General features: G+C 43.4%; 1 protein-coding gene across 1 annotated transcript in view; it reads left to right on the top strand.

Moving 5' to 3' along the window:
• The window catches only part of LOC119395677 (S-adenosylmethionine decarboxylase proenzyme), a 30,326-nt gene extending 14,796 nt beyond the window's left edge, over positions 1-15,530 (top strand). The window contains exons 7-10 of the mRNA XM_037662671.2: positions 2,992-3,232; positions 8,233-8,307; positions 10,023-10,103; positions 14,372-15,530. Of these exons, the coding sequence (XP_037518599.1) occupies positions 2,992-3,232; positions 8,233-8,307; positions 10,023-10,103; positions 14,372-14,506 (532 nt within the window). The 3' untranslated portion in view covers positions 14,507-15,530. The remainder of the gene's footprint in view (positions 1-2,991; positions 3,233-8,232; positions 8,308-10,022; positions 10,104-14,371) is intronic.
• The last annotated feature ends 2,452 nt before the right edge of the window (positions 15,531-17,982 follow it).

Genomic DNA, 17,982 nt, shown 5'->3' on the forward strand with positions numbered 1-17,982 from the left:
TAGTAGAGACCTTGAATACAGCTGTTGGGTAAACCCCACAACCTCTGTCTCCAGCTCTGGATACATTGCGATCCAGACTGGAAAAGAAGCTTTCTTCTGATGGCTACATTCCATGATGCGTCCATTCTGGGTGTGCCAGTTGCGATGCTTTTCTCACACTCCGAACTCGCATGATGCTGCCAAATTTGCGCGAGCCTTCGGAAACTCACTTGATTGCTTTTTTTCTGAATGCTTTGCTGTGTCTTGTTTCTGCCCATTTTCATAAAAAAGTAGAAAAAGAAGCGGTGCGGAGCTCATGTAGATTCACAAGGAAACAACAAAAATACAAAATGGGGCCACCCCATGGCACAAGGCTAGTTACAAGGTGACGCTGATGACAGTGATGATGATGCCTTTAGCTACATCCTTTTAAAGCACGAAATTGGTGGTCAGTGCCATATCAGGCCAAAAACAAAGGGATAAACTTGCAAAAGTATTCGCAATATCTATGTAATTGACTTCCGCTGCCTGTAGTTGCCTGCACCCCCACACTAAAAAAGAAATTGTCCTATTTTTCGGTTTGTTACTTGCCACTGCTGTTATACAGTTTCTATTATACGTACTTTCTTGTGCATAACCTGCACCTCCAACACTGATTTGCATAAATTTTTCTAAAAATGATCCCCGCGTATTGACACGAAGCTACCTTCCTTGCAAAGCTCTGAAGCACTGCTGTGAAGGCACCTTTGCAGACCGGAATTCACGTTTTTCATCTTGACTTTAGCTCCAAACTTAAAACCTTTTGTGCCGGTCTATGTGCTGCCGGCACAGTTTCCTGTCTTTGATGTTGGAGCATGTTGGGTATCACAAAGAACCCAGTCTGAGTGACATTCTAAGGCTTCTTTCTTGTGTGGGTGCTACAGTGAAAAACAGTGCAGTTCATCGTAACATTGTAACTTTCCTGACGTATGGCCACTGCATGCAGATACAGTAAAACCCCGGTAATACGAATCTCGCGGGGTTACCAAAAATATTCGTATCATCCAAAATTCGTATCACCGGAAAACATGGAAAATTAGTATGCAACAAAAGAAAGTAGGCATACGTTTTGATTCAGTATTTCTCAGGGCCGCGGCGACGTAATGAACATCTCTGAATGATTGCCAGTAAAGTTTTTAGACGTCAACGATCATTCTTGTAATCGTAAATATACGGTGCATGCGCGCGTCTGTAATTAATGAACCAGATGTGTTGTGCCCCGTAACCTCTAGTAGCCCCTTCCTAATCTTACTACGCTTTTCTGCATGACACCAAAGTACTGCAGTGAAAGTGACTTAAGAAGCGTTTTGCACACGATAGAGGCCAAGCTCCTTCGCCAAGACCATTAGACCATTCGCTTCGTCTCTTGGGGTCTTCGGCCACCTTTAATAGGACTTCATGACGGACCCGTAGCCCAAGTTTCAGCCTTGTTTCATGGAACGTCTGATTGCGGGGACATGGCTTGCATCGGCGTGGCAGGCACGTGTTAACACAGTACAAAGACGCTGCTGCCTCGAGCACAGGAGCACGCTTCAACGCGTCGGAAGAAAAAAAAAAACGCGACGTCAGCGTCATCTGTAATCTAAACGCGAAGGCGCCTAAAGGCCTCGAATATGCGCGTGCACTATCTCGGTCGCGCAGTGCGCATGCCCGCGAGCCCAGTGGTGCAGCGCGCATGTCCGCGACAGCGCGGGCAGCACCTGTTCGTACCTGTGCGCTAGCGTACGTTCGTATCAAACGTCGCGGGGTGCAAATCGGTTCGCAACAACCCTGCTCCAATACATTGCAGGCTAATGGGCCTTGGCCGGGACCACATAAAAATTCGTATCACCCCGAAATTTGTACGAGCCGTGATCGTATCACCGATGTTTAACTGTACACTGTTCTGCTAAATTACTCGCTGCACTGCGCGTGAGGTGCTGCTGTGTGTGTGTTAAAATTTGAGCTTGTTCGTATGTTGAGACTTTGACTAGTGCTAAACAACGGGATACGAAGGACAACACATCAGCATAGCAGTACTTCAGCTCTGGGCACAGGCTTGAAGGACTAGCATGGGCTGTTCACATGAGTTTGCAGTATCTATGCCAACTCTGTCTGAATGGCACACCAACAAAATGGTGGCCTCGCAACGCTGTCGCCACCTCGTGGATCAGGATTGAGGGTATACAGTCCTCAAATCACCTAGTCATTATTTCATTTCGGTACTTGAATCAAATAGTCACTTTGTGACAGCTCAACGAACCCAGCCACAGCACCATTGTGCATTGCAGTGTTGAGTAGTGTCGCATCCTTCCACTGATGGCACTCGTTAGGGTAAGCCTCATGCAAACGTGTCTTCACAACATTGAGCCATTGAAACTTAATTTGTTCCAAAGGTGCATTGCCCACTTAGTTCATCATCAGGTCACTTAAATTCAACAATCTCTCTCCACCGGTGCACTGCCAGCCTTTGTTCTTGCCACAAATTTGCTGCTAATCGACATTTTATATTGCATTTTTTTTTTGCAAATTGTACGAGACCTGAAGCAAGGTTTGCTACTACAGATTGTTCCTTCATGCCATTCTGGCTTTGCTGCAGTTATGTTGCATGACCAACTTATTAGTAGCAACATTTTTGTGTATCTTCACACCTTTTGACAGGACTTCTTTAAGGAAAATTAGCTTGCATGACTGGACCTTGCAGCAGAGGCAGAAACGCTGCTGTGCTAAAGTGTGATAACTCATTATCAGACTCAAGATATTTACTCAATTTGAAGGAGAAAAGAATCAAATACTATGTCTCTCAATGTATTGAAGAAAAAAAGGCCACATGAAGTTTTGCTACCTGAAAACCAATCAATGGTAGAAGCTTCATTCCACATACTTTTTTTTCCTTAACATCGATGTACTGGTATCTTTCGTTTTCCATCTCGTGACGAGATAGGCTGCATTGTGCAGATGAAATGTGTCGCGAGTGTTGTTGTTGCTGTGCAGGTACTTGTACACATTGAACACTCCTCTGGGCTACCGTGGATTTCAAGTGGCCGACCAGACCCTGGAGGTGATCATGCAGGACTTGGATCAGAAGGTGATGCGGATCTTCACCCAGGAGGGCTCCTCCAGTGCCAGGGATGCGACGCAGAAGTCGGGCATTGACCAGCTCTACCCAACAGCCACCCTGGACGAGTATCTGTTCACTCCATGTGGATACTCGGTCAATGGTATCCTCAAGGGGGTAAGCTGAAACCTTGTTTCTAGGAAGACTGGTCACCCCAGTCCTGATGTATAAGTCATTTAAAACTTGGAACGATCTGTTGAACTTAGTGCATGTGTCATGTGCTGTCAGTATAGTTAGCTGATAGGACGAGTCCGCTTCAGAGATGCTAAGCATGGCTACAGTTTGAATGCATAGTCTTAAATCTGAAAGACTTCGATGTACGATGAACTGGGCTTAAAGGGACACTAAAGAGCAAAACAATTTTTCTCATATTAGTAAAGTATTCTTTCACGATACCAAAAACACCACGCTTGCTGCGAGAAGACGCTTAGTGAGAAAACGCGCAAAAACAAAATGTGTGTGGCAACGTCGCCTTGAAGTTTCCACACTATTCGCCGTGACGTCACATGTTTTGACGGCTCCTACTGTAGACTACGTAGTTCCTAATCGGTAAAAATGAAGTAGTACATTGTCCTCTGAGGGGGCCATAGACTTAACATGGCAAGTTTGGGGTAATTTTGTTGAGCCAATGGCGCCAAAATACGATAAATACACCTTGAAATTCGTGACGTCACGTGGGGAGATTTCGGCGCAAAATTTAGAAATGCAACTTTGAACTTGATTTTCTCCTCCACCAATAAACCTATGATGGCGAAATTAACAACATCAGAGTTCTCAGAGCACAATTTATCGATCTGAACCGATTTACTGTTTCTCTTTAGTGTCCCTTTAAAGTACAATGGACAATATGCTTGCAGAGCCTAGAGCAGGGTCTCCGTATGCTGCTCTTTATTCCAGCAAGAAGACAAAACTCTCGTGCCATGTGCCCACCATTGCTGCACTTCGTTTTTCTTCATTTTGCTTCCTCTTTTGTGCGAGCTGTATCTCTGACCTTACAAACACATGCCATGGCGGTGCGTCCCATTTACACTTGTGACACTTTCTGGTCGAAAGTAAGTCTGCTGCTGTTCTGTGTCGTACTGTATGCTCTCACAGTTGAATATTGAAACTAGACCATGCACAGTGAAACATCAATATAACGAAGTCCGTAAAATCGGTGATTTAGTTTGTTATATTGAATTTTTTATATTCAAGTTCAACAATTTATCTTTCACTTATTTATATTTATGTATTCATTCACTTACTACCCTCAAGGCCAAAAGTACTACAGAGGGAAGTGAGTAAAAACTAAAAACGAAATACAGTGAATAAAAGTAACGATGAACAAAGTTCCAACAGGCTAGTATTTATAGAATGTAGGTTAGTGCCTTGTGAAAATGTTGATTATCACCGATTAGTGCTATGTCAGCAAGAAAGTGGTTGCACTCAGTTGCTATATGATAGAAAAGATTGGGAAAATGTTTTGGTTTGACAAATTGGAACACCTACCTTATGGCAGTGATCAATGCAAGGAGACATGTATCGCAGTGATGAAATAAATCACCACAATAGTATGCAGTTGCTCACTAATTTTAACGCGATAGCGGTAAAGAGCTAGTTTTGCTGAAATTCTGGTGTTGCCTTCATTGGTTGTGAGCGAAAAATCGTCTTGTCCGTGAGCGAAAAATCGAGAAAGATGCAAATAAAATAAATAATAAAAAAAATGTTCGGTTCGAGTGAGAATGGAACCCAGGCCGTTTGCGCAGCAAGTAGGTGTTCTACCACAGAGTGATGCTATTGCTTGAAACTGCTTTGGGAAAAAAAACGCTATATGAATGTCATGTAGTGGAAGGAGTCTCCTTAATGCATGTAATATTGCGTGGCAGAAGCGTAAAATCGCGCCAGGTGTCAAAACAAGTGAATTGCACGAGTGGGTGTTTTAAAGGCCCACCCCTTTACAAAGCGCTAAGACATACTCGGGGGTGCAACAGCCGAAATAGACTTTTGAGCAATTTTTGGAACAGCGAAATGTTGCTATTGGAGCACGAAAATCCAAATTTTGAGCAGATTATGGGAAAAAGAACATCAATTTTCTAGCCCGAAATGTCAAATTTAGAGCAGTATAACAAAAAAGGCTTACTTTTAGAAAAGAAAGCAAAGATATGTACAAGCCATTCAACATCGACTAACTTGTGCACAGTGCACGTGAGCACTGCTATTTCAATAAAAGCAGTGTGTTGAACCACGCCACAGTGCAAACAATGAAGAAGTCCACATTAGCATTTGCAGCGCCTGTGAAATCATTTGACAGGTGCTGCAAATGCTAATGTGGACCTGCCAACCTGGCGACCTCGAAATTCGGGACATTCATAAAACAGGAGAAAGTGGGGGTAGTGAAAAAAAAAACGGTTCATTTCCGTTCAGAGGTCGCATGCAATACCATCACCCCGCTCAGGAGGCCTGCCATCGAAAAAGAGAGGAAACTTCCCACCCATCTTGAACGAGCATGAAAAGATGTGAGGGGGCGGGGGTGTTTGCTCGAGCAGCTACTTTGAACCTTGATTCCAAGGGCGTGGTCGCTATCGCTGGCGCGCGCGCTATCAGCATGCTGCTTGTATACCCCCGTCTACGTGCTGCACTCACAACGCAAAGAGGCTGTGCGGAAAGAGCATCTCTCCCTGGAGCGGCCGTGTTCTTTTACACCAGCGTTTTGTAGAGTTACGCGAGATTGCATCCAAAAGAGTTAGCTGCCAGCCAACATTACAATTTGTTGCTATCGCATTGATTGCTTCGCCATTGTGGTGAAACCTTTTTGCTTCCGCGGTGGGGTAAGGGTTAGAATATGGATTGGATTGAATTGGATGATGATGCCCAAACTGCAGGGGACCAACGCGACTTCCATTTCCCGCTAAAGTTAGTGCAGTTGAGAAAATTTTGAAGCTGGTCCGGCATTTTGGCGCAGCGTGGCGAAATTTCAACAAATTTCACGGTTTTGGCTCAGCTTGGCACAGAAATACGGAATTGTATCAAACTGGCGCAATTGGTGCAGCTGTTGCACCCTTGCATACTTGATCATAATCAGCTGCAAAAGCATCAACAAAGTGAGCAGCTGCGTAGGTTCGCGTGTTGCCTTACGGACGCGTAGTGGGCCCTTCGCTGATTCGCAAAAGGAATATTAATTATGGTGTAGTGGGCACTTAACAACTGTACTTGTAGAAGGCATTCTAGGATACTTTGAAACGGTCAATGTTACATGCACAGTCGTTCGTTTCCTTACGGCACTGTTCAGGCATGCACCAAGAACCGAAGCGAGGTTTGCAATTGAGAAGCCGATGCGCACAGGGCCTGATTACGCTATCATGTTCTATTTTTGAGGGCGAAGCTCAAGCGTCAAGTTTTTTTTTTTTTTGACACAGAACATACCACGAAAATGTTTCAGTACAAAGCATAATACAAAAATATAAACTGATATCAATAACATTGAAAAATGAATTTTGGTGACCACTACTCGATGCAATGCTGGCGAAGTTCACTTCACATTGGCTGTATTTCGAACATCACTGTGGTAATCTGTGCAAGTGAAGCTGTTGGCGCTCTTCTGTCTCTTCTGTCTCTTTCCTCCGGCCCTTTTTCATGTTCCTAGCTTCGCGCCACTTACGATATGTTCAGCAAACCTGTTGCACAGATTTTGTCGTCACAGCTTGCCATTAAACTTTGGACTGTTTCCCAGAGTAGTAAGACACCGATGCCATATATACATGTCCACCAAACTAACCCTTTACTTTCTGCTCAGTCTAATGGTCGCACAATATCAAAAACAGCCCCATGCCACATAAACAGGAACTGCTATTTAAAGTCGCGTAAAAGCAAACCAACATTCAGAATTATGGCAACTTTATGGCGGCCACATTGCCTGTTTTGCTACATTGTGGGCATCCAATGTGTCCAAAGAATCAAGAAACTCGGTATGGCAGTGCGAATTTTGGTAATCTCTATGTATTGGCTCGCAGCAGAAGTTTTATCGGTTAGTGTTGTCACACCTAGAACACTAATATAATTTTATAGAGCTCGTAGCAGTGGTGAATAACTGCCAGTGGCTCCAAAAGCTTGGCCGGCTACTCAAAACTTCTTGCAGCAGTACGCTCACTGAGGAAGAAAACTTTAATTTCTGGTAAAAGTGCTGGTTGGTTGCAGTTGCTAGTGCCGGAAATTCTCTGTTCTTCAGGTAGTCTACCATAACTTCTTTCAACTTATCATCATAGCGAATGAGTTCTTAGATATCTCAAAATGAGAGGCAACCTCCTTTTTCTTGCCAATCAAGATTGGTCAAGAGGTTTTAAAGGTAAATAAATAGTTAAAAGCTAAATTTTTAAAAGTTACCTCAAGATGTACCTGATTTGAAGGAAACCAGACTGTCATGTGATGCGTATAAGTGAAGACGACAACGAAGTCGCCAGAACGCTCTTGAGACACCGTAAATACAAACGGGGAAAAAAAAGAAGAGTGACACGAGAAACCCTCGTGGCGCAAGCATCTGGGAAGAAAAAGAAGCGCAGGAGCAGCGCAAGGAAGCCGGAGCGGCACGCAAGAAGAAAAGGAACTGCGGAAGAAGCAGCCATGAAGACGAGAAATCCTGGTTCCTGCCGATGCCTGATGTCCTTGAGCCTATGGCTATAAACAGTTGGCGCATGTCTTGGGCAGTCAAGCACTACACTTACTCCAGTCTTCCTGCGGTGCAGCGATGGCTGCCATTCGTGACACGCAGCCTCTCCACCGGACTCTCAAAGGTCGAGCACAGCATCCACGACTCTGGAATTCATTTCGGAACGTTCCTCATGACCAGCCGCGGATCAGGGTGATGTGTGCCTATCAACTTTTCCTCCTTTTATGTGGACCATGAAGTGCATAGATAGCACCTTTTTATTGCATTGTGTATAACACGAGTGCTTTGAGAATTTATAAATGTGTGTGTGTTCAGCAGAAAACGCTTGCTTCGTCTTGATTTCTTGCATGTAATTCACGTCTGGTAACGTGCCATTGTGGGTATACTGTACACCCTGACACAGACACAACGGAAATGCACCTTTGTCCCTCATACTACAGTCGGCTTGTTACATTTATTGCTTTTTTTTTTTCAGGGTTATTACTTCACGATCCACATCACACCTGAGCCAGATTACTCCTATGTGAGCTTTGAGACCAATGCTCCGCAGGTGAGTTTTTTGGAAACTACCAAGCATAAAACTTTGGCTTATGAATTTTTCTAATGACATCCGTCCTACTACCCAAATGAAGAATAATTCTGTTCACATAGGTTGGTAGCGCCTTGGAAAGTCTTGTTACTGGTCGTAACCATCTGGCGGTCTTTGCTTCACAATCAGCTCAGATCTTCCTCCAGCCCAATCAAATGCATTGCTTGCTGTTCTGATGAAACACAAAGCTGCTTTTGATGTTTGTTCATGAGCTTTGTGACCATCTTCATTAATCACTCACCGAATTAAGAGAGATTAATGAAGTTATACGTAGTCTCCCTTACTACGTATCATCGGACTTGAAACAAGTTACTGCACACAATTTCATGTGATCTTCTGTAAGCCCTTGGATCATAAAGCATTGTCCTCCTGAAGAGAAAGGATGGATCTATACCCAGAGTGACATCTCAAAAGCGTGCGTGGCGAGACGATGCTGACTGGATCAAAAGTGGCTTTTATTCCTCAGTGTTTCCACTTAACGCCACTTCGAGCACTTATTTTTGTTCATCTGTGAACTACACAGACGTTTATTTGCACGCATAATTTTTCAAGTCTTATAGGTTTTTTTTTTAGAGCGTAGCTCTTAGGTGCTCATTCCTGTGTTCAGCGGCATCGCTGTCAGTGGTGTAACTGATAGACGTGAAAAGGTAACCGATAGATATAAAAAAATAAAATGGCAAAGAAATGCCCAGGATCGAGTGGGATTTGAACCCCTGGGCCCTCTGCGTGGCAGTAGAGTTTTGTACCACTGAGTCACGCTGGTGCTTGAAACCAATTTCCAAGAAGACCCTATACAGGCATCATGTCGGGCAAGGAATCTCATTAACCTATGTAATATAGTATGGAAGAAGAGTAAAATAACAACCGTTCATCACACAATGCTAATTGCACATCGAGTGTGTGGTTTAATGCTTCCCACCCACTGAAAAGTGCTCAGCCATAGTTCGTCATCAGTCACATGCAGCATCAACAAAGTGCACCTAATACCTTACAGATGTATAGCGGGAACGTCGCTTATCAGCAATTAGACAAAAAATGGCGTAGTGGGTCCTACTTCACAAAAATTATGATTTAAGGCAATACCTTGCGGAAAGCCAAAATTTCAAACGCAGTTGGCCTTGCCCTAACACAATGCTGCGCTCAGAATTCGCATAGGCAGTATCATAATCGTCGATGAATTTTTTAAGAATTTATCTTGCTGCTACTCACGACCTAAGCCATGTGTATGTAACAACCCAAATGACTTTTTGTCACTTTACGGTCACCCAAAAAAAATTTGGATAATTTTTTTCTTAAAATAGATTCGTCTGAAGAACTTAATTCAGCAATTTAAAAAATACACATTTTTTGGGATGTGAAAAACATCAACCCTCCAAGGGTTAAATAAAACCCCAGGTAGCCAAAATTTTATGGAGCCCTCCACTATGGCATCTGTTACAGCCTGGGTCGGTATGGGATGTTAAACCCAATCATTCAGCTAACAAGCGAGCAAGGCTGACGATGACAGACGCTTTGTTCTTGTCAGCCTTGTATCAATGTAATTAGTGCTGAATGAACATGTGATAATGTAAGCCCAACTAGCTGAACAGTCAGTCCTGCAGATTGCAAAATATGTGTAAGCCATTGATAGTCGTTGTTGCAAAGTGGTACTGATAAAGCATTGTAATTTCTTTCAGGACAACTACCATGACTTGGTTACTACTCTGCTGAAGATGTTTCTCCCAGGCAAGTTTGTGATGACACTGTTCGCGAACAAGGTAAGCTGACGCAGAAGCAATACCGTAAACGTCAGTAACCTGGTTGCCTCTGTGGGAGTAATTTGTAAAAAAAAAAGATTTGAAAACCAGTCTTGTTGCCCATAGGCAATGGCATGCCCTGTGAAAGGATGGTGTTAAAAAAGAGCTGAAGCTGGGATACAAGTTTTTTGTTTTAAAATGGGCAACGTATGAGCTGCGCCTTTAAAGCAATGTAACTTCAGATAGTGTGAAAAATCCGCAGGGCATCCTTTACTTATTCTTTTTAACCTCTTATGCCATCCATACGAACCAGCAATTATGAGCACATTACCAGCAAAGAGTAACCATTAGTACAGTTACATGGAGTAGAAAAGTGACTGTTGCAGTAATAACAAGTTACAACAAAGTAAGTTGCTGCAGTTACTGCTGAGAAATAATTGTTTTTCTATTACTGCAAGAGCAGTAATCAGTGGTTCTTTCTTCATTGGTTTATTTAGGACAATATTGAAATTTTCCTAGGGGACACGGCTAAAGGCAAGCATTGCCCGACTGCACCGTGCCATCCATACAGCAGCATCTGCAGAATGACTACATTCACAAAACATAAAAGCGCACATGAAAATCAGTCAGTGCACTTGTTTTAGACAGATGACAAGCAAAACTCATGAAAATTTAAGGCAACAGAAAAACAAAACATCAATGTTACACAGTTTGCCAAGCACTTGCTAAGCACTTCAAAAGTTGAAGCCCAGACATACAAAATATTACACGTAGTTCATGAAGAAAAAAATAATTGCACCATCTCCCACTAAAAGGAGCCATGTCTGGATGCAAAGCAGCAGGGAGATGGTTCGCTTGAGCGGGAGATGGTGTAATTTTTTTTTTTAGGAGCTGGCTCACCAGGTTCTTAAGCTGGGGCGAAGTCCCGTGCCGTAAGCTGCATCCATCCATTCAAAGTGTCATGGAACGCGAAGAGGAACGCTAAGCGCGGCGTTTCTTCCCTCTAGCCTGGCCGTTAATTCTCACAGGGCGAATGGGGAACGCGGTCGACAGGCGCATGAGAGGGGGCGAGGGGACACGCATGCGCTGGCGCTCATTGCGGCATTGCGCAGGAGAGAATGAGGCGTGCTAGAGTGGGGGGAGCGTAGTAGAGGAGGAGGAGGGGGAGGAGGATGCACATGTGCAGAAGGATGGTCACGCCGCGCACCACCACCATTGGATTGAACTCCGCCATAAGCTGCTTCGCATCTAAAAAACTAATGAAAGGCAATCAAAAAGAATCCTATAAAGCTTGCACATCATTTGCAGCCAAAAGAACACAGGTGCAAAATAATATCTCTGGTAGTTTAACTTTTAGTCTTCCGATAGTAATAATTCCCGTACGGTTTTCTAATGTTTGCTTAGAAATTTTAGAATTTAGGTCTGTAGCTAAGGGATACCGTAAAATGCCGAGCAAGCACCCCCACCCTAGCAAGCGCCCCCCTCCCTTTTTCGGAAGAATCTAAATAGGCGCCAGTGACTGAGCAAGCGCACCCCTCCCCCTCCTCCCCTGCAGCCACTTTTTTTCAACACGAGCATCGCTTGTGTAAAAAGAACCACAAGAACAAGTACATTGAATGCGTATGTAATGTTTATGAAATTCCGTTGTCATGTGGCCGGTCGTATAATGGTCAAACCAGTCGCTGCTTCAATGGTTGAAAGTGACGAGGGGGGCATAAAAACAGTAAATAAAGCATTTCATTAGAAACATACATTGGCAATTTTATTTTTAGTGGCTCTCCCGTCGCTATCTTGAATTTCAGTCCGGGACCGAGCAAGCGCGCCCCCCCCTTCAAATCTGGTCGGATTATCCTTCACCGTAGGGGAGGCGCTTGCTTGGCATTTTCCGGTAGTCTATAAGATCAGGAACTTGCACAGTTTTTGTTCATACATATTTTGTTCTGCTATGTGGTATATATATCAAACTATTACCGAAGTTCTAGCCTGTTGTTTATGCATAGTATTTGGAAAGAATGTTTGTGTATCCGAAATTGCTGCAATATTTCGAGGAATAGTTTATACGTGTGAAGTTTGGGCACTGTTAATATTTTACAGTTGCAATAGTGTTGACCACATGCCCTAAGTTTCCTATTGCACGTAGTGCGTAGTTTTGAAGTGATGTTAAATCAGATTGAGTAGCGGTCAGCCAAATTAGGAGACATTTTGTTAGTCGGGAATGTATTAACGCATTATAAATATAGTTTCATGCTTGTTGGCAACAAATACCACAACCTGTTTAGCGCACCTACAGCGTGGGCAATACTTATCAGCATAACTTGCATAGATTCAGATAAGGCTTATCTTGTGACACTCTCCTGCTCCAGTTTACAACAGAATTGCGCGTGAATAACAAAGTTCAAACTGATCGTATTTTCATTTTTCGAAAGCACTGATCATGTCACTCATTGTCACCTCATCTCAACATTATTCGCACTTTGACTGGATTCGGCAACTTTAGCATGACTCTGGAACTTTCTATTCTTGTGACATCCCATGGCTCTTTATTATTATAAGATGACCCTGAGTTCAGACTAATGTGAGGTTATGTCTTTCCCTCAAACATTCAAACCCTAACTTTTGTTATGTCGTAAGTGATTCCATTGTCCCTCTCATGTCGTCCTTTAAGCACTTGGCAGGTAATCTTTCCTGGAGTACACGCATCACAGCTATCTTCACAAATACTTCAAAAACTCTGGTTTGTCTCAGACTGAACTTGCACAAAAGCCTTTTTACAGTTCATAAATTGGCATGTCGGATACACATCTGGAATTTTTTAGTCACCCCAAGTTATAAATTGCATCTTAAGCTTGTTCTCCATGTCCGAGTTATTTAGTATGTATGCTTACGCTAGAAGCAATTATTTAATATAAGATCAATTATTCAATATCAATATTCAATATAGAGCAGCGTGCTTCACCACGAGCTTGCTACAATGGGACACTTGGTGAGCGAGAAAAAGTGCAAAAAGAAAATATGGGTGGCGACACCACCATGAAGTTCCCACACCAGTCGCTGTGACATCATAGATTTTGACAGCGTCTACTAGGGATTACGTAAGTGCCTATTGGGTAAAAATGAAGTACCTTGTTTTCTGAGGGAGCCAGGGGCTGAACATACCAAGTTTCAGAAAATTTTCATTGAGCTGTTGTGGCCAAAATATGAAAAAAACACTTTGAAATTCGTGATGTCGCCATTGGAGATTTTGGCAGGAAAGTTTAAAAGTGAAAGTCTTGACATTGATTTTCTCATCTAGCAATAAATCTGTCAGTGAAGTTAACAGCATTAGTTTTTGTGGTATAATTTATCAGTCTAAACTAACTTATTGTTTCACGTTAGTGTGCCTTTAATGATAGCCCTAGCTTCATGCACATCTTTGGCAGTACATTGTCATTCAACGCACCAGCACTGCTTTGTGTCACAACAGTACGGAATACTCTTCCTGATAACATTGCATGCTTAGCAAGTTTTGTTGCCTTTTGTGAAGAATTGCAAATCTTATAATTATATTGCACCTACTGTATATAGACGTTCTTGATTTGCTTTCTTGCTTTGTTCTTCTTGTATTATTGTATCATTGGTGCCATACCAATAGTGTATTATTGTGCTTATGTGGTCTAAAGTTTACGCTGGGACAACACTTCTTTATTTCATTGTTGTACTTTTTTTACACTGGCTGTGTTGAGATTTTTATTGATTATTCCTGCTGAAATAAATTGTATTCCCCTTGCTGAATGTCCACAGATGGGCCTGCGAGGTACTTTAGGTAAACAAAGAAAAAATCAGATTGGTCAACAATGCTTAGGTACAGGAAGTCAGGATGTCGCATAAGCCATATGTCAATTTGGATTCCTGTCAGAGAAATATATATAGCCTTTTTGGGACGAATATCTGCCACCATTTGTTAAGATTTTTTTTTCATCACTGAAACGTCATTTTTAGATGCAACCATATGAGTTCCAGTAGTAGTAACAAAATAGCATTGCCATTGCCATGTAAAAAGTAAGTGCTACAGCTACAAGTTACTTGAGAGAAAACAAAAACTAGTTAGTTTGAAGTAACCATTAGTGGTAACTTGTTCCTGGTTACTAGTTATTGCGAATTAGCGCAGTCTTGTTGGCAAAAAGCAAGATGGGGAGAGAAATTTAGCAAGGAAAGAACTCTCTAGAAATCCTGTTGCAGAGTGTAATTTTTCTGTCCAGAGATTGTTGTTGGCAGAACGATGTACAGGGTATACTCTGTGCTCTTTTCAGCTCTCTGTGGCTGCCAAAGGGATGAAAGAGAGCTGCAACACAGAGTTCCACAACTACAACCGCAAGGAGCTGCAGGTGTGCCGCTTCAATGCCTATGACCTGACGTACGCGCTTTTTGCCAAGGCCCCTAGTTGAGGCCCATTGAGCCGCCTTGTCTGGACATGCCTCTGAACTGCCTAATATTGGCAGCCTGTCACCACAGCACATGGGTGGTGACACCCTCTCCCAGCTGTGGTTGACCACGGGCGTTCCTCACCCAGATTTTGGACGCCACAATTCAAGGACAGGGCGGGCCTTGGACAGGCTCCTGCCTTTTTTTTTTCTCAGATTTACTTTTTCAGTCATTCCATCTACGTGGCATGGATGTTCTTGCCCAGTCATTCGTAGTTTTACCTGTGATGCAGCGCAGAGCCACTTGTCACAAGTCCCCGTTGCGGGAGTTTTAAAAGAAGCTTTAGTGGCTTCCGTTTTTTTTTCTTTTCTTTACATTTTATTTACCTCTTTTTTTGGCGGGGTTTTTTCCCCATTCACCAAAGATAGCAGGCAGCGAAGGCGACAATTGTGCGGCTGCAGTCAGCATCAACGTCACAACATGACGCACGTTTTGTGAACACCCGTGCAAGTATTCTAGGGATGCCACTGGTGCTCATTGGACAGATTAACTGTGGAAAACATCAGACAAGTGCTTTTTGTGCCGTCACTTTAAATGTTCTAGAATTGGTCGGTGTGTTTCGTTGAGGTTTCTTAACGGATTTTAAATTGGCTACATTGACGGGTCCGTCCACGCAGTGACAGCATTCAGCAAGCTACTAACGATGCAAACCAGTAGAGGATGTTGACCACTGCGGAACTGTCTAAGCACCTCTTTTTTGTGATAAAATTGTCACAGCTGTTCCTTGGTGTCGCATCTCGATGCTGGCTGTGCCCACATTCCTGCAGAGACTTCTCAAAAAATCTTTGTTCCTAGCTTGTGTGTTTGTCTTCTCGATGTGAGTGTTCTGAATGCGAGGCATGTCCAGACGAGGTGATAAGGCATTTTTGGGTAGCTTTGGGTTCTACTCGTTCTTAACGTGGTGTCTTCTAGTGATAGTGCGTTGTGACCTGTACATTCATAACGCGTGGATACCACTGTAACCTAAGTGTTCTCCATGGTGCTTGTGTTTCAATAAATGACAAAAGCAACTGTGTGCAAGTTTTCAGTCTACAGTCCTACATTAAGGGCTTCAATCGCATTGTAATACTATCACAGTACAATGCAATTTTCTATTTAGTAATAGTATAGTATTAGAAAATTGCAGGTTGGTTTCACTAAGGATCTCTTGGTAGCGTCATGGAGCTATTAAATGTGACACTGCATGTTGTCTCACTGGTTCCATGGGTACAGATGGTGCCACATACCGTTCTGCGAAAGGTAGTGTGCTGAGAAGTTTCGGGCAGCAATGGTGTGGAGGTCTCTTTTGTTTGTTTGTGCAATTCCAATGAGTTGGATAAGTATAAAAACACTGCTGGACCTACTAGGACTTGTGGTATACATCGCTAATGATCTTGGGCGCCATTTCTGGACTCTCATAATGGAGACCTTTCATGTGTCCAGCAATCCTCGAGCAGCGATGCTTGCACAGCATGCTCTTGCGGCCTTTCAGACATCTCGAATAAAGATATGTTAAGTTCTTGCCACAAAAACTTGGTACATGTACTCGACTGAGGTTGTGCCTTGCAAACATTTTATAGTGCCTATAGTCCAGAATTATTTAGCCTTGTCAGCTGGGTGGTTGGGGTTTCTTTTCTGCGGTTTCGCATCCAACATTTGTATGCCGAATATTGTGCTTCAGACGCATACAAAGCACTAAAGACTGTATGAAAGTAATTAATCCGTACTGCTGCGGAGGTTAGATAGGCTCTACAAGGCATGTCCCATGGAAAAGTGGCTGGAGAAGATCCCATTGGACCAAAGACAGATTTTATTTGTCAAAAAATTTTCATATTTCTGCTACACTCTACACATCCTCTTAAAAGGGGGGGTGTAGACAGAATACTTTGGGGGAGGGAGGGTGCAACGACCCTTTATGTTTGCGAGTGTGCTTGTATGTGTGTATATACATGCACATACGAAATTGCGATACTTCGGGAGTGGGGTTTTAACCCCCCACGGCTGCCTCAATGCTTCAAATGTACTATAGAGATGAACAAATGCCAATGTTTTTAAAGCGGAGCTGTTTAAGCTTTTCTGTCTGCTGGTTGGCGTGATTAGCAGAAAGCGGGTATGTGCCACGCAGCTTCTAGCATATAGCATAGCCGTGCAGGGGTGTAGGCAGAAATTTTTTTTTTTTGGGGGGGGGGGGGGGGCAGGGGCACGAGCCCACGCACAGGCATGGATAGTATTGGGCGCGAGGACATACCGTGGCACCGCCATGCGGAGGCGTCCGTGTGACTTGCAAGGTTGGATTACTTCGCCTGCCCTCTCTCTCAGCATGCAGCCACTTTCGAGTCTTCTTTATTATTATTGTTGTACTTCACTTTCACAAAATTAGTAAAATACTGTTGTGGCTTCGTCACTGACTGCGAAATGCGGCAAAACTGCTCCGAAATAAATATTACGTTCCTCAAAATGACTGACACCACCTTGACTGCCGGCGTCGTCTGCTACGGCCACCGATGTGGAAGCCACGAGGGCCGAGCGCGCTGCTTTTGTAAAAGGTAAACAACCATTTTGTGTCGAAACTAAGCCTCTAATGGGCTTTAGCGTTTGCTTGAGACAAATAAACATATTTTCGCTGCATGAAATGCGTGAAACGTGGCCACCGTGTAACTTCATTCCATGTGGGTTTGCATCTAAAGACGGGTCGCGGTTGGTACGAGAAAGAAAATGGCATGAACAAATTCCTGTTTGCGAGCGGTTTGTCCGCTTTGTGGGAAGCAAGCCAACATGCTTGCTTCTGCATGCAACCGCAACCTTTCTAAAGAAACGCCCCAAGAAACTGTGGACATTCTTTAAGACAAACAGCAGATATCGATTCCGGCCCTTGATAGCAACGGCACCACCATCCATAATTATGTTGAAAAAGCTGAATGCTTTATCTCGTTTTTCAGTTCAGAGTACACCCCTCGGGTTAACATGACTGACACTTATTTGTACGGCCCACTGAAGGGGTGGCGGAACAAATGAGCGATATTGTGATTGACCAGCATGGAATACAGACTATTATCAAATCCATGAATGCCTCTAAAGCCACTGGGCCCGATGGTTTGTCACCTGCATTGCTCTCTTTGTGGCCGCGCCAACAATCTAAATACTTGTGCGTTATTTTCACTAAGTCTTTAGAAGAATCTTCATTACCCGATGAGTGCAGACTTGCTAACGTAGTGCCTGCTCACAAGAGTGGACCACGAAGTAGTCTTTTCACTTCACTTACAAGTGTTGCATGCAAAATACTTGAACATGTTCTATTTACCAATGTTATGACTCATATAAACACGCATTCCTTACTTAATCCTCAGCAGCACGCCTTTCTTAGTCGTCTTTCCTGTACAACACAATTACTTGAATTGACACACGACTTATCCTGTGCTTTAGATAAGGACTTCTCTGTTGGCTGCTTGTTCCTAGATTT

The sequence above is a fragment of the Rhipicephalus sanguineus genome, chromosome 6 (assembly GCF_013339695.2).
Source record: "Rhipicephalus sanguineus isolate Rsan-2018 chromosome 6, BIME_Rsan_1.4, whole genome shotgun sequence".
Lineage (NCBI taxonomy): Eukaryota > Metazoa > Arthropoda > Arachnida > Ixodida > Ixodidae > Rhipicephalus > Rhipicephalus sanguineus.